At 34.4% G+C, this 26,646-nt stretch overlaps 1 protein-coding gene across 7 annotated transcripts in view; it reads right to left on the bottom strand.

Annotated features, from left to right (window-relative positions):
- The window catches only part of LRBA (LPS responsive beige-like anchor protein), a 409,424-nt gene that overhangs the window by 113,338 nt on the left and 269,440 nt on the right, over window positions 1–26,646 (bottom strand). For all 7 annotated transcript variants that reach the window (XM_071807989.1, XM_071807991.1, XM_071807990.1 and 4 more), the window contains 6 exons: window positions 24,597–24,714; window positions 22,947–23,049; window positions 20,897–21,012; window positions 18,494–18,606; window positions 2,584–2,724; window positions 1,272–1,391 (listed from right to left, as the gene is read on the bottom strand). In XM_071807989.1, coding sequence (XP_071664090.1) covers window positions 1,272–1,391; window positions 2,584–2,724; window positions 18,494–18,606; window positions 20,897–21,012; window positions 22,947–23,049; window positions 24,597–24,714 — 711 coding nt within the window. The remainder of the gene's footprint in view (window positions 1–1,271; window positions 1,392–2,583; window positions 2,725–18,493; window positions 18,607–20,896; window positions 21,013–22,946; window positions 23,050–24,596; window positions 24,715–26,646) is intronic.

Here is a 26,646-nt window from a genome sequence, read left to right as displayed (position 1 = left end):
TGAGAGGGACTCATAGGTATAAAAAAGGCATTACTTTTTTAGCACAATCAGCTGACAATTTTCTCATTCTATTAAGCTGCAGATCAACACTTTTCTTAATTGTCTGCTCACTATGAATATAGTTACAGAACGATTTCATGTTACTTATGTCCCTTGCTAGCTGCATGACATTCTTGAGTTCGCATCTGATTTTCTCCATGCTATATTTTCCACCCTTCCTTCCATTAAAAACTAAAAATAAAAATCTGATATTACTACTTCTTCTTGGATTTGAGGCCAACAAAGCTTTCCCACCACTGCAAGCATCCTTGTCTCCTTTGTTCATCCTCTCAGTTCAAAATATTCCTCAGATGCCAGACTCTCTTTGTTTACCTCATTCTTTCTTTTAGGCTACCTTCCTAAACCTCTGCCCTGGGAATTTCCACATGCTCCTGCCTTAGCTCCTTGACCTACCTAATTCTAGGTTTCTTTCTATACAATGACTAATTACCAGATTAATTTACCTTCTATTCCAACCTATTTCTTCTTCACTCGACACTTCCCAGGCCCAGTGCCCCTGTTAGGTATAGCTTCAATATCATGCTAAATGCCACGTTTCACCTTAGTATCCTCAAACACTGGCTTTCTGTAACTTTTTGGTTTCTCTACCCAGTATAGCCTTTCTGGAGACTGCTTCCAGATCTCTCCCTAAGCTCTTTATCCCCTGTCTTTTATTCCTCACCATAAGACTAGTTTTTGGCCCTTCAGCATCTAAATCAGCATAGCCTCCTCCTCCTGTTTGTCATAATCAAATAAAGAAATAGGCCATTCCAGAAATTGCTTAAAAATGAGGTTTGATGCTAGAGCAAAAAATTACGTAAATTTATATTAATATTAACTGCAGCATTCTTATCTGAGTGGGGCAGAAGCATGACCAGAATATTTATGAAACTTACTGGTTAAAAATCTATACCAGTTTCTATTGCCTTTTCAGAGGCTTAAAACTTGTACAGAGGAACAAAATGACAGCGAAAAACGTATCTGTAGCACAAAGGCCAATTTTGCCTTAGTTCAGTCTCAGGGCTTAAAAATGATTTTTACAAAAGAGTTCACTGAAATATTCTAACAGAAGTAAAACCATGTATCAACTCCCTTGCATCTTTTCTTAAATGGTAGGATACATCCCAATCTTTTTCCTTCCCTTTTTCATAACCTGAGGTTCTATGATCACAGCTACAATTGAAGGCAGACGCAGTACAAAATATGTTAACACCTTTCAGAGAAGTTTTTACCTTGATATCAGAAGTATCACGCTGACTATTGCGCCACGCTCTTGAAATTGATGAAAAAGTTCTGTCTGCATGATCAAACTTCCCACCTTGCAGATTTAGGAAAAATGTTGTAAAGGGCTCCTAAATATATAAAACATAAATAATTAAAAACAGCAATGTATTTCTTTAGGAATTTCAGGGGAAAAAGGAGATTTATTTTTTATTTTGGGGTTTGCTTATTAATGAATCTATTCTTCTGGCAGACACAGGATTAATTGCAAAGGGTTAATTCTACTATCCAGGAAAAAGAAATAAAAACTGATACTTATTTGTTCAATAAATGCTTTTTATTCCTACTCCATGCATACACATTCAGATAAATAAAAGAAAACAAAAATGAAAGAAATATTTACAGGCTGGAGGAGAAACTACAGTCAGTTGTGACACAAATTGAACTCAAATACATTTAAAAGCTCAATATTTTTATGTTGGATATTTTTTAGACTAGCATGTAACAAAAACGGCACATGCATTTTATTTTGTTCAAGGTAAACTATTAATATAAAGGATAACATTCAATACTGAGAGCTTTATGATTGTTGTTGTTTAATATGTAATTTATGGTTTAGGAAAGATAAATGTTTGAAAGATTTAAAAGCCTCCTCTTAGTTAAAGAACACTTAAGCACATATTAGTGGATAATTGCTTGAAATTAGCTAAGCACTATAAATTACTTCAAGGATTTATGTATGCTTGTACATTCTAACAAGCTTTAATTAATGATGTGCTGCTAATGCTTTCCCAAATAAATTACTTTCTAGGAGATAAATCGCCTTTCGATTTTATAGAAAAATGAATCGCTTAACCAATACATTATCAATATATACCATCTCAAAAGTCACTTCCTTATAAATGGCAACAGAGTTTTAAAAATTAATTATTTACATAACAGAATTTCACGATTGTCAAAACCCAATTCATTTACACTCATTACGAGGTGAAAATTAAACACATTCAGTAAGAACCACAAATGTTCAGTTCATGATATAGTCAGAAAATACGCAAGGGAGGAAACCATGTTTAAAGTAGTATAAGAATGCAGGCTAAAAAGCAATTTTAAGGAGAAAAAGCTTTACTGATCTGAAAATGCTGTACCATAAAAATTAAGACCTTATGCTCACACTTGGAAATACTTTCATCCCACATTAGTGATTACAATTACTAGAAAATTTCAGCACTCTCCTATGCCACTGAGTTTTAGTTTATTCATTCATATCTATTTATTGCTTTCATTATCATTTAAAGGCAAAACATTTTTAAAATATATACTTACAATTCTTAATAACCATGTGAGTGCAAAACTTGCGGTTGAATAATGTGTGCCATAATGAAATTTTGGAACCTGATCATCTTCCCACGATTCATATCTCTCGGCAAAGAACGCTGCTCTCTTTGGGTTCAAAGCTCCAATAGGCTGTAAGGTTTGTAAAAATAAATACATTGATTAAATAAATATAACATGATCTATTATCACATCATACTTCCCTTGCTATTTCTAGTAACCAGAAATATCAACATGCACGGAGAAGACTGGGTTTGGTGTTTTGCAAAAGCAGATGTTGGATTCTGTGGGCACCTGAACAGATCTGTATATTTCAAACCAGGATTCCACGCATACCCGCATAGCTGGTAGGAAAAAAAGTTTCTTGTGCATTCATACAGGCTTCATTTCTATTTACTGCTGGTTCAAGTCAATGACTAAAAACCACAGTAGAATGTCTTGGACAAAGAGTTGTTAACTTATGTGCCTGTGTATGTATGCACATGTTGAACACATTATTAAGCAAATGGTAAGCAACAACAAGAAACATCTTTGGATATTTTTGGGGGAAAAAATAGTAACCGATAGAGTGGAAGAATATTAACAGTGTACTTGGAATTTTGATATTACTCTTCTTGTTTCTATGCTTTCTATTTACTGTCCCAAGACAAGTTTTATTTAATTGATTAAACTTTTAAATACACAAATAAAATAACAGAATATCTATATAAAACATCAATATAAAATAAACAAATAACATATGTATGACTAAAGATGTCTATCATGTTTTCACCAACATTATCCTTTATTTAGTGCTTACCTAAGACATAAACAGGCATGGATTTATTTAAATCTAAGAAAAATAATATTTTGTTATCTGCAGCCATATATTTCTTCAGCAGACTTCTACATAAAGGATTTGGAAAAATGAGTATACATCACATAAATCACCAAGAAACCCAAAAGTGAATTTAGCCATTCCACACGCAAAATGCTATAAGAGGTCTCAAATATATTTGTATATATGCAACACAACTTTGTATACATATTGAGCACACTGTTTGTATGATATTAACATAAATGGTGCCTATCTGTACAGACAATGGGTGCATTCAAGTATAACTGAAGAATAAACAAGAAAAACTATTTTCTTATTTCTATTTTGCAAGAAGAAATATACTTTAAAATACACTACGACGTAAGGAGAAACTTTAAAAGAAAAGTACTTGAAGAAAAATGACAACCAGTAACCTAGTTATTAATTCAAGCATAATTCAAGTGAAAAACTATGTCTGCTATTGAGATTGTTATTATTTAAATAACTGCTTCTTTGCGGCTTTCATGAAATTTGGCATACAAGTTTCGAAGTATTTAGGACAGATTAGATCTATGAATGACCTAAGATCTAACCTTAATTTTTTTTACTTAGAACAGCTTTCACATTGCAGTAGGATAAATAAAACATCTTAGGTTAATTACTGTTTTTGCAGTTCACTAATTTGAAATATAACCCTTTAAAAGAAGTGGTTCCTGTATAAAAGGATTTTTATTTGATTTAGCAAATTTATTCCGGGAAAGAATGAAACTGACTCTAAGAAGTCTCTTTATTGCAAGAACCATTTTGGAATCTCTGTCTGTACTGATTTTCTCTAAAGACTCAGCTATGCTTGAGGGGAAAAAAAAAGAAAAAAAAAGGAAAAAAAAAAGAAAGAAGGTCATTGGTAGACAGATTATATGAATTAAAAATAGAAACAGTGCTGTGCTGTATCATTCTGTAACATTTTATGTATTCTCTTTATCTATCCCTATTTTTATTACTCTCCAAATGAGTATAGCCCAAATCAATAGTTATAGAATTACATTCCTTGAATATAAAGCTAAACCAAATTAGAATTGATTTCATTCTCTTTAAAAAAAAAAATATATATATATATAATGCAGAGATCCATATAGCCAGAATCCACAGTATTGATTTTGGCTGTTATTGTTACAGTTGGTTTCTGAAGCCTGCAACAGGACAGCTATCAAGACATGTCACATTTATTTGCAAGCAAATAAAAAAAGTCCCCAAATGAAAGAAAGCTTAGGGGAAAAAAAAAGAACCACAGAGCTGTGCACTGACAATGATACACTATCAGCTTACTCAGAGAAGTTACAGTGGGAATACACACATTGAATTATACATTACACGAATGCACTGATTTATTGTGGTAATAACATCCACCTCATTAAAAGATTCTGCTTTGCTGCAGTTGGAGAGCTACATATTGTTTACTGCTATAAATTAATGGTAGCGCACAGAAGACTGTAGAACCCTTCTAACAATAGATCTGTAATGACACTGCCGTATATCACAGCTTCTCCAGCAGCTTCATAATAAAATGGAGACAATGTATTGGGCTAATACATTCTACCAGGCAGGCCCATATTTTTCTGACAACTGCTTTTAAGGATGAGGTGATTCTACTGTGTTACACTGCACTGTGAGCAGTTAACTAAGCTTGAGCTACAGAATAAAGCACATACAAGGAATATTCAAATAGCCTCTGACTTTTAATTTAGTAAACAAATTAATTGAAATTTTGTAGTTATTTCATATTTCAAAATTAACAGAAAATAATTATTACATACTAGATTACCTCCTCTATGGGTGAACACCAAGGGAAAAAGAGAAAATCCAACCTAAGCTATGCCAGATGTAGCTGTGAGACCAAAAATTTACACTATTCATCACAGTTTCCTTATAGCTACACACCACTGAGGAAGAAGAAGCTGAAAAGCTTTCATTTCCAGAAACTCCAGAATATATTTTCAGAGAGGAAAAATAAATACCAGTTCACCAATTAAAAACACTTACTTAGATGGGAGAAAAAAAAAAAAAGAGAGATGGAAAAAGCCCACCACAGAAAAACAACAGGTGAGATTACAGGAGTCAAGACAAAATAAATAAAAGTCACTTATGGCTCGCTGCTAAGTTTTCAAACTGTTGAAAAATTAATAATGCATATGGCTTTCAAGTCAGAATTCATGCAAAAAATTGTCTAAACTGGAGGAAGAATTGGGGTAAGAAAGCTTTTGTTCTCTCTTTTCAAAAGGCATGATCACCCTGTTTTTGACCCAAAATGGTTGTTACAACAACACGTGTTACAAATATGGAAGTTAAAACCTGTTCTTAAAAAAACCCTTATTTTTATATTAATTTATAAGTGCTCTCGAATCTAGTAATACCTCAAAATACACAAACCTCACATTTTGACTGAGAACAAATACCGTAAATCTCAGTCTTTGGACTAAGCTTGCTTGCTTTCTTTGAGACACAACAAAGAAAAATGGTTTGCTGAAAAATAACTGAGAAAACACACTGACTCTTGCCATCTACTACTGTTAAATATTGCCAGCCACTATGGTGCATGGTTGTATTTGTTGGTTCTTAATCTTACTCTATGCCAGACATTGGAACAGTGGCCCATCTTACCTCCATTTCAGAAGAGGCCTCGTTGCACACAACAGAAGAAAGCAGAATGCTTACTGCTCCTCTACATAGGGCAGAATCTCTCCTGGATTCTGTTGGTCATGTTCAAGAACAGATGCGTGCTGGAAAACTGCTAATGGCCTAACATCAGCAGACCAAAGACTTATAAAGAAGGAAGTATGTTTATTTATAGTTACATATTTAAGAAGAAAAAGAGGTGCTTTTATTCTTATCTAATGTGTTTTCATTTTTAATAGTGATACTCCAAATAAACAGACATACCCGGTCCTTAACCACGATGCCATTTGTTATTGGCTTTTACACAGGCTTTTGTTATTAAAACAAATGTTGCCACTTTTACTGTCTCCTATCCATTTTAAGAGATTTTAACTCAATCAAAATCCTTGAAAGACTAAAGTAGAGGATATGGCAGTAAATTGCATTTAATTACTGCAAACAGTGAGTAGTCAAGATACCATAGTTTCATCTTCACTGTTGCAGTTACCTCTTTTGGTAACAACAGTAATTACTCCTGGAAATGAGGTGGTCTATGCAAGCACCTGTGAATTCTGAAAAGTACGCCATTCCAGAAACTAGGTCTGTGTTAACCAGTGCGAACAGAAAGATTCTAAAATTAATGAAAATATTATTCTTTGAAATTTGTATTTTGAAATTTCTTCACCATAAAAAAAATCTTTAAAAAGGAAAAGAGGAAAAAAAAAAAGATTTAAAAAAAAAGAAAAATACTTTTCTTTCTGATTTCTTACACTGTTTTCTATCCACATCCAACCAGGTATTTGGATTCTTGTGAATAAAATTGCTCGTATCATTGAATTATGCTTTGTAGCATCTTTGCCAAGTATGATGTTTGGTCTTCATATGTTTTATTTTTCAAGATGACTATCTGGTTTTCATTACTGATATTTTTCATATATTCATGGGGCTTCACAGACCAGTGGGACCATTAGGTCATCTCATCTAGCCTTGTGTTTGTATGACAAACCATTAAATGCCTTTCCATTACATGATTTTGAGTACAACTCTACATTTGATCATAGCATGAGCTGTATGTGGCCCACCTGCTTTCCAGAAAAGCATCTAACTAACATAGACAATTTGCTAGTTTTCTTGGAAGCTTTTTCTACTGATAACTGTAATCCTTATTCTAAAAAATACATACTTCATTTCAGCTATCAATTTAGTGCTATGTTACCAAATAAATCTTATTATGCTTCTCTCTGACATACGAGTCTCTACTTACCCAGTATTTTCTGTATATTTAAAATTACATATAGACTATAACTATACTTTTTAATAAACAAAATTAATTGATCTCTTCAGGTCATTTTAAGGCATTTCTTCTAGCCTTAAGACTTCTCTGTACCCTGCCCACTTATCAAGGTATTCTAATAAACAGGTATCTGAAATGTGTTCAGTGTTACAGTGTTGGTGCTCTCACTTAGTGCTGTATACTCTGCTGCACCCTAACCAGAACTGCATTTTTAGAAGACTACATGTTTAGTTACGCTATGTATTACCAACACATAATTAACACCCAGAACTAGCCAATCTCATAATATTGTCCGTGGGAATTCCTAATGATCTGACCAAAACTTCTTTTTCTCAGACAGAAATATAAAGACAAGATACAAGGGTTTAATTATACCTAAACTTCATTAACTTAGGTCAACTGGGAAACATTTAGGAATAAACTCATTTAATGTAAGATTGCTAGTCTTTCATCTGTCATTTTTCTGTTTGAGAACAGCCACAAAATCCCATGCCCCCCTCTGAACTTACTTTCATTCACTGCTGGAACATTCTTCCTCTAAAAAACTGAGTTCTGCTTTCTTAAAAATGAGGTCCTGCAACTGATCCATTTCTGTAGAGGGTGATTTACCTTTAAACCATACCTAACTCAAATTAATTAAAGAACCATATTCTAAAGAAAACTACCTACCAAATTAACTGCTGAACTGGTTGAACCACCTTCATTGATCAACTAAACTGATCCTTGAGCTGGTCCAGGAAAGATTTAAAAAACTGAAACAGTCTACCATGGAGAAAAACAATTCCTGTAAGTTCATTCCCAAAAGTCTCACAAGCTACTGAAATCCAACATCGAAGACTAGGCTAGGCAGGGGGAACTATGAATTTGGATGTCAAAATCTGGCTGAAGACAAAGGCATAGAGCTTCACAGAACTTTTGTGTTCTACTCCAGGGAACATTTAAGTGATACACAATAACTTCTGCTCCATTTCTAAACTGATTTACTTTGTTATACTTCACTATTAATTGTAAATCACTTATAACACTCAGGTTTTGAGAACTTCAACACAAGGACCTACTTGATTTTCATGTGGTTTCTTAGTGAAATAAGGAATCCTATGGTCAAACACTTTTTGCATATGCAACATCAAAACTGTGCAATAATTATTAATATTAGTCAGTGTACTCTACTGATTTTGACGTCAAGATATGAAATCAGAAAAATGCATATAGCTGTGCTGCCTTCTTTTCCGATTGCTAAAGTCAACATACATCTCTGGTGAACTCAGACATCCTCTGGACATTTGTTAATGTTCCATTTAGTTAAGCTTTAAAACTGGCAGATCACTATACTTATAATTCTAATCCATTATTCTGAATATAGGTATCACAAATAATTATGATTCTTGAAAATTTGTAGAGGGAAGAGAAACATGGAACAATAACATAAAGCAAGTTCTGAACAATACTTCCTGTTCTTTTTATGTCAACCCAAAACTAAAATAATTTCCAAGTACAGATAAGACTTGCAAGCAAGTAAGACTTCATTTGACCCACAGAGAACAAACAAATGAACACCATCATTACCCTAATTACAAAGCAAAAAAAATTATACCTTCCCATATAATTAAGTTGCTGGATCCATTGCTTCAGAGAGCAATGGAGAACAACTATAAATAGGCTAAAAAAAAAAAAAAATTCAAATAATTAAAAAAAAAAAACCACCACCACCAAGAACCACCAAACAACTGAATTACCAGCCCATCAGTGGCCATTAAACATTACTGTCTAAATTAGTTCTCCAGTTCACAAAGTAGTCAAACTTCTAGGTGCCAAACCTGTGAGGTTATCTGAAGGGATGGATGATGCTTTACATGTCCTCTCTTTGTTCTTTTTTTCACTAGAATCCTGCTACAGGCTGTTCATAGAGGCAAGGTATCAAGCTAGATGAGCTTCTGGACTGGCTCCTCTCTTATGACTTCATATTAAACGACTCAATATCTTCACCGATACACAAGTTGGTGCCCATGACAGCAATAAAAGCCAGTCAAGAGCACTCCAGTACAACAAACCTGCAGTTTCTTTTACATGCAAATGATTTCTTTACTTAACTCTATCTTTTTATTTACATTACTGAAGAAACACAGATAAACGGCTACCAGCCACCTCATTTAATACTCACACGCACAGCTCAGGGTACAGACAAGAGTTTCCCAGCAGCTCCTTTATCTAACTGACACGTATGATCAGCTGACTGTGATCAGCACTTTTATCAAATGTACGATCCCTGGGCATTTCCTGATGCACTGCATATGGGATGAAATTCCGTAATCCTCTTATCTCAATGTTTTCTAAAATAAATTTCATATAATCTATACATTTGAAAACCACTGAGCTTTTTTATGTAAGCATGCTTTTTAAAATAGTTGTCAGTCCTTACAAGCTTTCTTTGAAAAGATCCTATTTAACAGAAATCATGTCATGAAATTTAACAGATCATATTATGTTATTTTTTTAACTCAATTTTCTATTCTAGGGAAACTGAGAATTCAATAAAGGATTGGAATAAAAGCAGACAATAATTCTGTGCAAGCAAATTAGAAGTATTTGTACATATGGCTTATTATTAAGATGTTTAAGAGCACACACATTCCTTTGAGACAACAAGTCCGGAAAAACTGATCTAAAGGTGGTCTAATAACTAGAATGTCGGATCATGGCAATATAAATAATATTTAATAGCGCAAAACACAGGAGATTCTCAAAGTTCACCATTCAAAAATGGATCATAAACTGATCATAAGCAGAAAAAAATGAAGAAAAACTATGTTTAGCAATATTACCAATGTTTTAGCAATATATTAGCGACAGGATACAGGTCAGGTCACCTAAAACGTTGGAAGAATTTGAATTTAGAGGAAAAATCTCCATACCTTCATATTACTAATAATAGTATCAAATGCTATTACAACCAACTGTAGCACATTCCAAACCAATGCACTGCTGAACTGCAAACTTTTAAACTAATTAAGCACACTTCTACATATGGTTTAATCAATGGTTCACCACAACTGAATGCGTCACACACTGTGTATAAGAGATATTATTACACCCTAATACTACTGGGAAGGCAAACTGGAGACAGCTGTTATGTGTTGTACATTTCCAAAAGGTCAGGGAGAAAGGAAGTTGCACATCCCTGGAAACCATGAGGAGAAATCAAGCTTGTTCAAGCAGCGAGGAGGGTATGGGACTGTAATCACCTTATGTAGAAAACACCCCTGCCAACCAAAAGTAACCGTTTGTATACAGTACCCATGACATCATCTGCCAAGTGAAAGAAATCCCTCATCATCGTTTACTTATTAAATAAATAAATAAATAAATAAATAAAATCAAGAAACAGGAATTAGTGAGAAGCCACATGCACTTGAATCATGGCAGGAGTTATTGAAATCATTCTCTCTCTGCCTTCCCTTCACAGACCATGCTCCTCTGCCAACAAATCATAGAAGCCACTATCACAGAAAACAGCAGCCATCATATCCAATGTCAGATCTATGTAAGACAAGCAGAACCAAAAACATAGCCCTTTCAGTTTGTACTAACAGCAGAGGACCTCAAGCTGAAAGCTGACACAAAATTCCATTTTCTGTAAATTAAGCACTGTTAGAGCACACAAAATATAAAGTATTGTTTGTTGTGTGTTAGCACCAAGCCCTACATAAAGAGTAGTAGCAGGCTAGAAAGATGGGCTTGGGAAAGTATAAAGGATTTTTTACTGTAATCCGTACTGTTTCATAGATCTACTAGAATCAGATGACATCACTCCTGAATAAGAGTAGTCAGCTAAGAGCCCATCAATGTATATTTTTTCAAACAAGCATCGCTTCTCTCCTATCTAAAGTGAATTCGGCCATCATTTTATTACTTATTTCATAAGGTGTCCTGATTAGTCAGCCACCATCTTCAATACCATCAACAGATTAGTAATGTCAGAAAGTTTTATCAGCTCCCTTTTCATCCTCTTTTTCAGATTACCGTATATGCTGAACAGTATAAAGTACAGAAAAAGACCTTTGGAATGCCAGTGATCAGCCCACTTTGGAAACTAACCTTGTGTTTCTGATACTGAGGCAGTTTCAAGTGATTGGCTGGATATTGTATGTAAATTATCTTTTCTTAATCTTATTAGACTATTCAACTCAAGCTTTTTGGATCATATAATGTGTTCATAGTGATATTTTTCTATTGATTTCCTTCATTTGATCCACACTTTCACCTGCTGGTAATTCAGTTTGAGGCAAGTCATCTGATGCGTCCATCAGCTCAAGTAAGTTCATAGCCTGACAACCACCTAAAACAAAGATGACCATTGTTGTTTTACCATACGTTAATTTTCCCTGAGCACTATTTTCATGCCTGTATTGTGCCTTGACCGCAACAAGCTTCCTGCTCCTAGGAATTTGATCAACTCAGTTTCAGACAGCTCTAGTTACGTGACATAAATTCCACCCTCATTTCCAGCATGAGTGCAATTTTCAATTTAGCCACCATGCTAGTTCAGAAATCTGAATTACACAGATGTGTGGCTGTAGCAGCTCATAATCTGCTGAAGCTCAAATGTATGAATATAAAAAGGAAGAGAGACTGTATCAAGAGAATAACATTCACTTTACATTAGGAAGACAGAAAACACACATTTAAAATCTCTATGGCCCAAGATATGTGTGTGAAATTACTTTATTTTGATTGTCAGTACACTCTGTGACCAGACATGTGTCCCATGGTTTCTTGTGATCATTTAAAAGGTCGTGAACCTCCCTCAGTTCATTTCCAATTAGAAGACTACATTTGTTCAGGGTATCTAAAATTGAAACAAGGGCGGGATAGACAATACCATCAGATACAAACTAAGAACAGTATTTTGAACATTCATTGTTAATTTTGAGTTGTTTTGTTTTTTCTTGTCTTTGAGTATATGTGCATTCCAAACAATACCCTTCCTCGAGGCAAGGAAAGATTAAGATTATTAGGTTTATTGCCAAAATAATTCTTACTGATCCTGTAAACTTGGCTTTTGCTCTAATACTAAAGTTTAAGAAAATGCTTGAAAATAATTAAGTGATCCTAGAAATGGCTGCATGCATCTGAAGTGCTGAGAGTATGCTTTCTGTGACTTCAAAAATAAGCCTCTGGTGGCAAAAGAAGAGAATGGGGAGAAGTAAGAAGGGTAGTGAGATGCACTCTATCAGCTTATCATCTCCTTACAAGTATTTTACAAGAGATTGTTTGATACAGAGAATAACCAGCTAATTACAGGGAAAAAAAATATAAATATAGAGAAGGATGGTTACGACACTGTAACAGAGCACTGTAAATTCCCAGAATATTTAAAAAATTCTATCTAGACTAAGATTAGGATTTCAGAAACTATGTTTTGATATATCATCTCAGAGATGTATTTGGGTGAAACTTCAGTCTCAGAAGGGCTCTATAAGAGTTGTGGAAGAACAGGCAACTAAACATGCACAGAAATCACATGTTTATTCTGCAAAAGGTCCTGAGATAGATGCTGCATGAAGCTCAAACCAACATATCAGCAGAAAAAGTCTCTCCCTCTTTGAAAGTGAAATAAGGGGGTGTTAAGCAGAGATTATATTAAACTCCAAAAGAGCTAGAATGTTTCGGACGCAGGAAACATTTTAGTGTCTCTCAGGATCATGACTAAAGTCGTGCTTGACAATCCAGTAACTATTTCATTTAAATAAACAACGTTCCTTGTGGAAATGTTGCTGCTTTTCAGCAGAATCGCCGGAATTCATTGGGGGCGGGAAGGGGGAAGCCCTGTCCGTGGTGCTGAACCGCCCGAGTCCAGTGTGGCAGTCGTGCGGATGTGCTCTGGGTCAGGACCTGGCCATGGTGCTGCAAAAACAAGTTTGTGGCCCAGAAAATAGCCCAGTGTAGCAGACCCGCCACAGACTCCTGGGACCACTTGCAGCTTCACCTCCTAATTTCGGCAGATGTGCTAAAGGAAAAGATACAACAGCTTGACTCAGCTGTCAGAAAGAATAATTGATCAATTTTATCATTCACAAAAATCCCTGAAGGAATCTGAGGACTACTGGCGTTTGAGAAGTCTCACAAAATCACCTCCCCCCCCCTCACCCCCTGGCTTAGAAATGGGAAAATTCTTGTTATTAAACCAAAATCCTTCATGGGAATATGACAGATTACTCAGCACTGCAATTGGTATGATTTGTAATTTCAAAATAGATTTTTCTGATCCAAGCAAAGAAAGCCCATAATAGATCATAGCACTGTCCTGGGATGTGACCAAGAGAACTTCATACTGTTGGACACCTTTCTTGAAAAAGGGATTTGACTTTTGAGTTCTCATAATGCAAGCAAGGACGTCAATCACAATTACAGTCTTCACCCACCCACCCTACCCACGCCTTTCTAGCTCTCTCCCTTAATATTCAAAAACAACAGATTGGGAAGAAAGGGTCTCTGTTCTCTCAGCTAGATTCTCTTCCGTTACGGTTTTCTAAATGGTTCCAACATGCATCCCTAAAATCATGGTACTCCTTAGAGTATTGCTTCCTGTGTGAATGCTTCCCTTCCTCCAAAAGTTTCTTTTAACATTATTATATTAAATGTCTAGATCTGTCATCAAATGTGCATCTAAAGCAAGGTGATAAACCAGTTTCTGTAATTATTTCTCTCAATTATTCCCTATTCTGTACACAGTTTTAGAGTGGATGAAGAGTCCCTCTCCTCGAAGCAATAAGTTGCATTTCATAAAGAAAGTATGATAACTTGTTATCTGATGCTGAAGATAATTTGATAAATATACTTTATACTAAAATATCAAAATCCATAACAGACTAACAAATGAATAATGAAAACTGTATCTCCTTTTCCGACATCACTGTTTCAGGCTGACTGTAGATTGGGGCAGGTTTCATTTCTCTACCACTGTTTCTTGAGGTGATCCAAAATTCTAGAAAATATGCTGGACCATTTCTTAACTGCCAGGGATTGATTCTGATACCAAGTTTGAAATGGTTTGTTTCCTGGACTGGGCTGTTTTAAGCAGAGATTCATATGAACTGCCCTGAGATGAAAAATACATGTACCTTCCTTCCAAGCTAATCCTGTCTGGCTTTAGAATGCTTTTTAATTAAGTGGTATCTTTTGTCATAGGTACAGATGATAAATCTACTGCCTGAAACACCAGTGACATGGCAACCAGGGTAGATGTTGAGCCCAGCAGTGTCAAGCATCATAGGTTTCAGTGCCTAAATTTCAGATGCAATTGCCTATCAAAATAAAGTCATCACCACTTCCCCCACTATTGCTAGTTCTCACGCTGTTCCTCTTGCCTTTAGTGCCCAATTTTGGAATATGCTTTTGCTTAGAAGGAAACTGAGTCCTTCTGGTGAGTTTATCAGCTTTAACTGGTAGAAACCTGCATTGATTCTGTGTTGGAACATGATCTGACTAAACCATAATTTTCATTTCCCACATGGAAAGCACTGGCTTAGAGAATGCCTGTACAAATTTGCAAAAGTATAATAGCTGCACATCAAAACATTTGTCACTTTCTGTCTCTTTGCCAAGGGTAACGAAAGATAATAAAAGTTAATGCCCATCCCACTCTATTTCCTCACAGGGCAACACATTCAGCACAAGTTATATGTGCAGCAAATCTGTGCTCCTGAAATGGTCACCCTGCAACATAGTTCAGGCTGGCATGCTGAAGAACAGTCAATAGTGAAGTTTACATTAAAACAACAAAACTAGTCTGATTTGTCATAGTAAAAAAAATCTATTACTTCTCTTCTGTCAAAGTATATTTGGTATCAATGGCCCCACACACACCAATTGAAGGTGAGATCTATTTGTTGCTTTTGTACACTCGACTGGTATTACGTACATAACAGCCACTATAAAACTGATGATGATTAGCAAATATTGTATGAAAATTATAGCAATATTATTATGTACACATGTAGTTATAGCAAAGACAAAAGAAAATTTAAGAATGGCATAATTTTCTCCTAGTAGTGTCAGTTTATGATCTTACAGAAATTTTATGCCTTATGAAAGAAAAATATCAACAGCTACTTGCATACAGCAAGATCTTAAAACAAACTTTTGAGAGTACAAAATCACACTTCAGATCTCAGTATTTTCCATGTAATTTTACTTCTCTTTTTTTTCCCTGTCCAAGTCCAGAAACACAACACAATTTATTGTTTCTGCTGAATAAAGAAAATGAAAAAAAAATGTGCTTTTGAATAACATAAGTGATGCAAAAAATGGGGCACATTCTGGTGGGAAACTATGTCTGTTGTATAAATAAAATATATGCAGCTATAAATATAATATGCAATACTCATTCCAAACCATAGTCACTTCTCTAGAAATAAACACTTGAGTCAAAGCAGGGTAACAGACTGGCAGTGCACTCCTGGCATTTGTCAGGAGCATTCATCAGGCTGACAGTAATATTAACCACAATCCATTTCAGTTGCTTTGGTTTATCATTGTGTGACTGATGTTCAAAACAATGCCATAAGAAGCAGCTTAAATAAAGTGTTGGTTTAACCTATACATTGCAGTTCTTTAAATCTGTACTAACTGTGGGCTTCCAGCTAATACATTAACAAAACTGTTATTCATATTTGTCACTTTACAGTACTTAATCTTAACTTCCAACTTAAAAAAAAAAAAAAAAAAATTAATTTTTCATTTTCCTAAGTACCAAAAAAGGTAAAAATATCGACCTGACATCCTTTCTGTCAGACCAAAATCGAGGTTTTCCTTTTCTTTACTCAGTGAGAGCACTAAATTCTGATGTCTTTCTGGACATGGATAAGGAAAAGAAATAAAAAGACTGTTAAAAGACTGTTAAGACCATGTAAAATGCTAAGTGAAATATCTTCAAATATTTTTAAAACCTTTAGCAGCCCAAAAACATACACATGCTACAAAACACTACTAGGACTTATTTTGAAGTGTTGCCCCCAAGATAACGGTACTACAATGAAAATATCAAAACACACGACATTCAAACTTTTTCATAGTTGAATATTAGCAAAGTTTTTCAGATTTTTGCCATGAACTCAACATCTGACAGAAAGTTTAACATTTAAACTACATAAATTTGGTATTGCTAGAAATGCCTGAACAGTAACCAAAACTTGAGCTACTGTATCTGAGACAGGTATGGCATAACGACTTTCTGTGTATGGGAAGGATTTGCATTTATCCAGAAGAGCAGCTACATTTTCAGAGATAAAGACTCTCAGAGATACGCACTGTCTCATCCACAATATGTAACAGAAGGTAAAGGAAAATGCACATTAGATATATATGTACTGTTCCCTAAAGATAGGGTCAATTCTCTGCTGATCACCTGTTATTTAAAAGCTCCCACAAATATCATGTTACAGCCTTAAATAATAGTCATTAGATTCCTTCTACTCATAATACAGTATGACTGACATCTAATATTGAAATAGTTACTTCCTGTATTAAGTTCATAGTTTTCAAACATGATTGAGGAGGTTATGTAGATACAACCTAAGTAATGTCCACTTGGTAACATCTCTGTCCTCTCTCAGCAACAGCAATGAAAATATTCCCTCAGAACTTGAAGCATACTTAGTAATCCTCAAAGACTAACTTAATGAACAAAGAAATCCATATAAACAGTGATTGTTTAAAAAAAATGCACAGAAAATGAGCAGGTTTGCTATCCAATTTCTTAATGGAGGCAAGAGTGGTACCTAACCTAAAATGAGAAAAAAAAACGAGGAAAAATTGCTCTGCGCTGCACTTAGTTCTGTTTCAGGGTGGAGGAAGAAAAGAGTAGGACTATAGTGCTGACTGATTTGAATAGTTTATAAATTAAAATACAATTAAAAGGAGATGCCTCAGAAGTATAGCAGCTGAAGAATACTTTTTTTGTCTCAAATTATTTTAGCAATGACATGATATATGCAGAAGTATCACTTAACAAAAGTTAATGAAAAATGAAGTTGCAAAACTCATGTCACCATCAAGGACATTATTAAAGATTAATACATTTGACATATTTCCTAATTCTCACTTCAGTGTAATTCATCCAATCACCAGTCTCTGTCTCTATATCTGATGTACATGAGAAGGTAATACTGATTGAACAGCTTGGTGGTATGAGGAAAATGGATCAAATTTGTGGAGTTTCACCTAAGTTTAAGACCAAACACATGTGGCTCATAAAAATTTCTTGTCTGTATCAAATTTCTCTATCAAATTACCAATTCATATGGAAGACTTCTGTAAAAAAACAAGCTATAATAAAAATATGTTCTTCACCTTTTCCACTAATTAACTATATTGCTTCACGTGCCAGTCATTTCCCATAATCGCTAGCTTTTAGAAAAAGATCCTGTTTTATGATCAGTGCACCTACTCTTTATAGAGAAAATTATAGATGCTTCTACTTTGTAAAATGAAATATTCCTTTATTGGAAAAGATCGAAAGACAATACTCACACTCCATAAAGCTATAAATAGGCTGTATAGTATTGTATCTGCGTATGTTTGTTTGGGAAAGAATCATAGAAAAACAAGGCTATTCTGTCAGAAAGGTGAAGTTGTTTGGAGGAGTTGTTAAAAATTGATGAAGTTTTTCTGACAAAGGATAACTGCATTACTTGAGCATACCTGAAGAGGATACACAGATGAAAAAAAAAAGAGTTTCTAATTATGGGAATAAGGGCAATGATTTAAAAGTACTTAAAATATAATTGTATCACAGGCTTTGCTATTAAAAAGTGCAATTCTCAGGGGGAAAAAAAATGGTTAGTTTTTAATCTGTAGCAGCCTCAGCATTCCTAACATCATTAAAATTTGAAATTAAGTATAATGCATATGCTGCAACTAAGAGCACCTTCCATTAACAATTATTAAATTGATACAATCAGAAGCAATAAGAACACATCAATAATTCATTTTCCCACAATCTGATCCCCATTTTCAGTATATGTATGCAGAAACGAAGCAATTTTAATGGTTCGTGCATTTAACACTAAAGTATCAAACCCAGCAGAAAACATTAACAAGACTGAAAACTACTGTGATAAATACTGCAGAGAAAAAGAGGTATATCTTACGGCAAATACCTTTGACAAATCCCTGAAGTTGCTGGGAAGTGTAAGGTCCAGCTCCTCTGATTCATAGTTGGTGATAACCCAAGGGAAGACAGGGTACTGATTTAAATCATTGTAAGTTCGACCTGACAAGTAGCAACAAAAAAAACCACAACTCTGTGAGCTGAGAAAATTATATTTAACTAAAATACCAACCTCTAAAGATACAACAATATAACTTTATGAGCTCCTCAAAAGAACTGTAATTAATTTTGTATCTTTCATCATTTCAATCTCCTACTTTGCTTTATTGAAAGGGAAAATTTTAAAAAGTTCACAAATTGCTAGTACTTAATTTAAAACATTGCAGCTCATTTCATTTTAATTGTAAACTCTTTTGCATACAGGAAGAATGACAGTTAAATCCATTCATCTTCTATGCATTTCTCCTTTCCTTGCTTATGTCATCTTGCCTTCAGTTTCTTTAAGGTGAAACACTTCAAAAATTGAAGAGGCAATGACTGTTGTTTTTACTAAAAATTAAAGCAGTATTTTAAAATCCTGTGTTGAATTCAATATCAAAAGCAGAATGAAACAGCTCAGGTTCTTAGATTGAGAAATTATGCAAATAATAACCATTTCATCTACAGAATTCACTCTGAGGGGAATTCTTCCTTGACCATTGACCATCTATGGATATGTCAACATTTACCAGAACAGAAAATGTGTTCTGGTTGCAAGGTCACACATGCACTTTCATATATTTGTAAGATGAAAGTAATACCCTTCATCCAGAAAAAAAAAAATCGATTAGAATAATCATATACCACACATACACCACATACTCTGATTTATAATTTTAAAATGCCTAATTTTTACATGGATCTGTCTCTTTTTTATGATACTGCTGCAGAAGCTCATTCATTCACATCACCTCCAACCAGTATGTTCTCAGATTTTGTCTAGCCTGGTCTTACAAGTTTCACAGGACCAGTTTTTACTTCTTCCCCAGGAAGATTATTTTCACAACCCAATCTATCAGGTTGTCAGAAAACTTTTTCTAAAACTTGACCTAAGTTTATATTTTTCCAGTTTTCTTACACCATTCAGTATTTTCCCATCCAGTTTGCAGGATTTTTCAATGGTACAGTCAGCTTGTTTCTTTCCCTAATCAGTTGGTTATATTGCACGTTATCTCTTATTCCAGATTAAGGCTGCTCACATCACACTGTGATATCTACGTTTATTTGTTTGAAATTGATAACTATCACAACAATCTTTTAATTCCACATCATGGGCAACTAAGTTTTCCCTTCTTCCATGTTATCTTTTTGTTCCTTTTAATCTCAAATACCAAGTAGGTAATAACCCACCTTATTATTTCAATAATATATTAAATCTGAACAGGATTATTCACTAGAGCCACAGAAAACAGTGTCATGATCTTGCATCATTCCAATTCAGCAGTAAAGTAGCAATCAGATCTACTCTCACTTTTATATAATCTGCCAGTATCCTGGCATCTCTGACTTAATGACTGACTACATGAACTAGCAAAACTGACCCTTTGTATAAAAAGTAATTAGTGCAAGCACAGGCATTTGTTCTATCAATCATGTTAGCAAGAACCAAGTCTGAAAGGGAATTACTGGACCTTTCAACACTGTCTATACTATAGAAAAGAGCTGAAAACTGGTAAATTTTGTAAGTTGCTGTGAGAACAAAATATGTTGGAAAATAAAAGAGAGGTCATAGGATCTAACAATTAGCCTCTATTTCCTAAACTGAAGTTGGTTAAAAGCTAATGGGGTGAGATGGGTTAAATGAAATAGAGTTCAGCACTTACAGAACAACCACACAAGTGAATTAATTAGGATTAGGGAATGGATGAATGGTGTCCTGGCACAGCAGTGCTGGTGATCCAGACACTCTTTTCCAAGACCAACTATACATCTTGTAACAGTATTTATTGGGTCCAGGAATACCCTGGTCCCCAGCTGAGACTTCCAAGAGGTTTCCAGCCCTGAAGAGGCCTTGTTGCATCAGCAGTATTTAGGGAGTATAGTACTTATGAATATTAAAACTTAGAATACTAAGAGATAAAGATGTTACTGTTTCTGAGACACTGCTAAATAGTACATAGTCCATGTAGAAGACATTCAGTCCATGTCAAGATATTCTGACTTGAGTGATAAAATATTTTAAGTGCAGTTCAGTACAGCATCATTAATTGCACGCCTCTCTATTCTTACACAAACATAAAAATAATTACAAATAAAGTACATATAGGAGGATTTTGTGAAGTTGTTCTTCAGGAGAAAACCTTACATAGAAAAAGCTGTTCATTTAAATGTCAAAATCTTGTAGTGGCCCATTTCTGTTGAGACTGGGCCACCTACATCTCCTTTTCTGAACCATTACAGTAATTTGTGTTACCTGCTATAGTGTTTAGAAACATCAGGTATTCAAAGTTGGAAATTTCTCGTTGTTGCCATCGCTGAGTCATATTGGAAGCTTTGAAAATCTGTCGTGGACTAGCCAAAGAAATTCGTCTGAAAATCAAAAATAAACATCAGAAGAAAATAAAGGGAAAACCTGGTGAGTCTTCCTTTTTACCTGTTTGAATTTTAGTGGCAGTCGTACATATTCTTTTTACTCATCCTGTGCTACATTTCTCTGGAGATCAAATTGCTATTTTGGGTATCTGAACTTCATTTTTAGCATTTTATAATCTAACAAGAACAAAAGATTGAAACATCTGACAGCTGGATATGTCAAGATTTGAAAGCTTTCAAACAGATACCTTTACAGCTGTGCAAATTCAGTTGCTCCATCAATGCTTGATGTATTACAGAAATACGTTACTAGTGATTTAGAGAGATGGCAGATCATTAAATAAGAGTTACATGACTTTTAAAATTTCACATAAGAATAAAGTCATCTTTTAGAATAGGTTTTAAATCCCTCAGGAACAAAGGAAAACAATGATAAGATGATAGAATTTTATTATGAAGTCCATCCTCTTGAGATTTAAGTTCTGGGCAGTGTTGGGGAGTTAGTCATAAATAACTCAATTAAACTTTTGGAATTTCTTGCCAGATATCCTAACGTTTGTGAAAGAAGACTAGAGAGTCAATCCTTGAAGTGATAAATCATGCAGAGAAGAGCTTATCATAAAATCCCCAAGACTGTTTTGTTCATAACAAAAACAGCTGTAAATACCAGAACCACAACATTTAGAGAATAGAAAAAAAAAATCTGGATATAGTTTTAATTAACAAATCTTTACAGGTATTGGTAAACAACTCAAGAAAACCCTTACAGTAACTGAGTATGTTTTATCTAATTTTCATAACTGCATTATATTGGAAACAGATTTATCAGTATAAACAGATGTGACATTTTGAACAAATGTGTATATACTTTCCTGTATATTTAAAAATTTTCACACATAATTTGCTTCTCCAAATAGAAATCCTTGAATTCTTACAGAGTGGCTATAATTGCAAATCAAGATAATTTTTTTCTGGACTTGATTTTTTTTTTTTTTTTAAGTAAACTACAAAACATAACAGAAAACACCCCCAACTATTTTAATGCCATTTCTGTGCACAGAAAACTTTGAAAAAATTAAAGTAAGAACAATCAAGATATTCCTTAACGGTTGCTGTTTCTTCTAAAAATTTAGAAGTTAATCTGCTTAGAAATATTTTATAATTCATTGAAATACAAGAGGTAACCAGTTCAACTACAGATGGTGTACACCTCAAAAAACATTTCCATCAGTCTCATTAAACTGAGCTGCTGTGTTTTATCCAGAGCATATCTGGCAAACAAGCCCTAACCTTCTGCAAAAAAGATCTGGAAGACCAACTCATAGTCTTTAGGTTTAGGATCCAAACACACACAGTATCACAAACACTGTGATACTAATTTCTCACTTACCCTATGTAAAATTTGAACAATGTCATCCAGAGCTACAAGACAGGCACACTGTGCCAATCCTTCCATATGCTGTTCAGCTTATATTGTTCTACACATCACTGTAATATCCTTCTGAAGAAGAATTATCATTTTTATCTAGGTTTAAATACTACAGATGATTCAAGGATGTTACACACAAGCTAATATAATTCAACACTGCCATAAAAGCTAATCAGTCCTACAACCAGTCTTAAATCAGTCTTAAATTTCAGTGAGTTGGCAAGCATAAAGAAACCTATTTTCCTTAAGTAGGGTAAGTGATTGAGCCTCACTGCCAAAAAGAAGCTATCTTCCCTGTAACAGGCAGAAATAAAACCAAGAATCTCAAATACAAAAGTTTTTACTGCACAAACACATTGCAAATAGCATGCAGAAATGATAAGCTGAGGATTTGCATGTTTTGTAAACCAGCAGGTGTAAACATTTCAAGCGATGTAGGCTAGTTAGATGAAAGAAGAATTGTTAGAACTGACAGATAAAATTAATTCAAATTGTAAAATACCTGGTCTGAGGTAGTCCAAAGATGGTACCGATACCGACCCGAGGTAGACAGTTAACCACTTTCTTTACTGTTGCTTGGTCAGGAAAGTTGAACATGACACCCACTGTGAACATAAGAGTAGAAATATAGCATGATTTCAGACCTTTTATTTCAGGCTTTCTTGCCCAGTAACATTCAACCCTAAGCTTAGGTGCTGAACAGGTAAAAGATAAGACTTGTTTCCTTCAGGCTACTATAGATTTGGTTTTATAGGATTTCCAGAACTGTTTTTATTTACCACTAACGGGAACTTGAACACCGGCTGTCATTTTTACAAAGCTTACAAGGAAGGTCTACATTTGTTTTCCTTTCTGAATAGAAGTTAAACTTACACGCACAGACTGACTACTAGGATTGATTATAAAAAAAGTTTATATATTAACTGCATCACTTACTATAGTTTACTTTCTAGATATTTTCAAGATAAATTCTTCAAAATATTATCTTCTCTTTTTTTTTTTTAAACATTCAAGGACACTTGTGAAATAGCAACCTAAAAACCTAAATAAAATCTAATTATGGTATCATCAATGGATATTTATGACTTGACAGAGTACAACTACAGGTTCCAAAATGGGAAAACATTTATGCATATTATTATTATTTTGTTGGAGAATATGCAGTTCAGATATGCACAACAATGCTCTGCAAGATATTTGTCTGAGTACTTACCAATCACATTCAAGATCAGAGACCATTTTAAGCTCAGACAAAAACTTTTTTACTAACATACTAACTGCACAAAAACATGTTATCCTATGAAACATTTACTGATTTCAGGACAACAGTGTTTTATATCATTACCAAAAAATGTTTTATATTTTAAAAGTGTCACTTTAAGACCAACTTTATTTGGTGTCTTTGTATACGGTTTTCAAATTTTTTTTTCAAAACTTCATTATCAGTATAAAAGCACTAAAAGTACTGAAAGAGTCTTAGTTTAAATCACAAAGACATCATATAATTTGGTTTAAAAGAAAATTTAGGGGGAGGAAATAGCAGAAGAAAGTTCTTTAAGTCTCAACCAACTATATTTTGAGTCACTTGTCACAGTACATATGTGTGTCTGAAAAATGAACTGAAGAAAGAGGAAGGTGAAAAAAAGGTTCATAAACAAGTTCACACAGATATTTATTAAACTTCTACTAGGGTCTAACTGAAAAAAATATTACTAGAAATATAGCATGAAGATATACCAGTCACTGTTCTAATCCAGTAGTGAAGTTTTTCCATTATGTTGTTCTTGGTAAGTATAACTAACAACTATTAACCCTCCAAAGGGACAAAAAAAACCCTCTTCATGCAAAACAGATAAGAGGTAAGTATGCCTTAAGCAAAAGTTTCCAGAGGATGCCAAATAAATATATGGATATAAATGAAAGTGAGTCATTGCTAATTCCCAGTTATCATGTTTGATCATAATTCCTCACTTAAAAAAAAAACTGAAAAAGAGAAACTAAATTACAAAAATATACTAACTTAAATATTGAGACACTTCACCCAAGCCCTTCTCCTGTCTACACAAATCCGTACCAAAAAAGGCACTGAGCAGCCAAACAGAGACCACATGTCCCAAAATCAACACTTGCCATTCCTCTAAACTCATAGTACCTCTATTTGCCATGAATATCTCCAGCGCTGTATTTTGCAAAAGATAGCGTCGGGAAAAGATAGCTCGAATCTCTGAAAAGAGCCACTTCCCATGGAGTCCTTCTGTACATGCCAGAATCTAGTAGAAAAAGAGAGAGAGAGAGAGTGTTTTAAATATATTGTTAGTATAGGTAATATTTTGTACAAGAGAAACTGTTTGATCCACAAACATGGATTCTACCAATTATATGAAAAACTTGCAGCAAAATTAAAATACGCACAAACTTCAAATCATGCTATGAACCTATAATGGATTTTTTTTTTTAAGTCCTAAACTCAACCATTCATGTCAAGGATTTTACAAACTTGCTTGCATTTTTTCCTTTAAGTGCAACTGCCTGTTTTTCCATAACTGAGGGAGTTTCAGAAACATTATGAAATGCTTGGCACTTCAGCAAAGCAAAGAAACATATTCTGAAATGTATTACTAGTGCCATTAGATGTATCTGCACTCACTTTAACACTATAATAACAGGCCTGTAATAAATAAGCAAGAAAAAACTTCTTCAAAGAAAAAATGTTCCTTATGTTTATCGTTAAGGCAACATTCATTAATTCTGGAAGTATAAAGGTTGTCTGTATAAGAGGTTAAGTATCATTTTGTCAGCTAAGGTTAAACACAAACCTGCAAATGAACTCAGCATAATCTCTCTATGGAGTAAGCGGTTGTCAAAGTAACTTGTTACAATTCCTGTCATCCCATCTGACAGACACAGATGCTTAGTCTGCCTTCACAATTCAAACTAATCCCATTTTCAGTCCTCAGCCACTTTGTTTCTTTGTTGCTTCACTTTTTCTTTTTCATCTCAAAGCTTAATTATGTAAGTGATAAGGAACAGCAGGATTGGACACTTCTCTGCCTCAGATTAAGAAACCATAAGTGAAGGAAAATCTCTGAGATTTGTCAATTTTAGCAAACACAAAAGCATTTAACAGAAATCCATCACAGAAGAGTCAGATATAATCCTCAATCATTCTTACAATTTCACTTCAGCAATATATAGTGTACTTAAAGAAAAAAAAAAAAAGTGAAATTCAAGCCTTTAACATAACAGACTGTTAATGAACCCAAGTCCTTGTTTATAGATTTTTAACAAAGGAGGATTTTTCCTCACATGTTGTATATATTCACAAATAATCTGCATTTTTGTAGCACAGAGAGCAGAAGCACCATTATAAAAGCACTACACAATACAGTGTAAAATACAGCACCACCTTTGTGAATTAACAGCAAACAAGACTGGCAAACCAAAAGCAGATAGCACAGGAGATCAGAATGTGCAAAGCAAATCATCTTCTACACCTCCTTTTTTTTCAGTTAATTCCTCATCTTCTCCTCAATATGAGTGCCACACACAACTCTCCCAACACACAGAAAGAGAAGCAAGAAATGAATAATTATTCCAAAACAAAATTCTAGAAATGCAATGAAAGAACCAGAGCTTGTCAATAGTTGCTAATCATGCCTGGAACAGGGGAACTAACACACTTTGACTTTGCTGATACTTGCCATACCACATCCATAACCCACCCACACTAATTGGCAGATTTGTATAAATCTATGGTGCTATTCAGAACACTGTGGTTGGCTTTTGTCACATGCATATAAATATCCTTTAAAGAGCACAACATCAAAGGAGGTAACAAAGGAGACAAAGCTCCACTGCTAGTGTACAAAAATCTCTTAGTACTTCTGCTGGTATTCATCTATTTTATGATTTTTAAATTGGAGTTTATAATTTCAATGATTATTTTTCAAGACAGACAGGAGTGTGCTGACCTTTGCTTTTCAGTAGGAATAATTAAAACAGAACAAACTGACTGTCACTATCAGTCTGTGCACTGTAAATCTGAACACTTATTACATGGATACTGAGAGTGAAATCAGCAAGTTGATTATTAAGTATAACTTTGACCCTGTGAATCGAGCATTTTTGGTAACAGTCGAAACCCTGCATATGGCCAAAAGTCTGCTGCATGCCATTTCTTCAAAAGTGGAAGGAAAAGCAGA

The sequence above is a fragment of the Patagioenas fasciata genome, chromosome 4, assembly GCF_037038585.1.
Source record: "Patagioenas fasciata isolate bPatFas1 chromosome 4, bPatFas1.hap1, whole genome shotgun sequence".
NCBI lineage: Eukaryota > Metazoa > Chordata > Aves > Columbiformes > Columbidae > Patagioenas > Patagioenas fasciata.
Note: the sequence above shows the minus strand (reverse complement) of the source record. Positions and strands in the feature narration are given on the sequence as shown.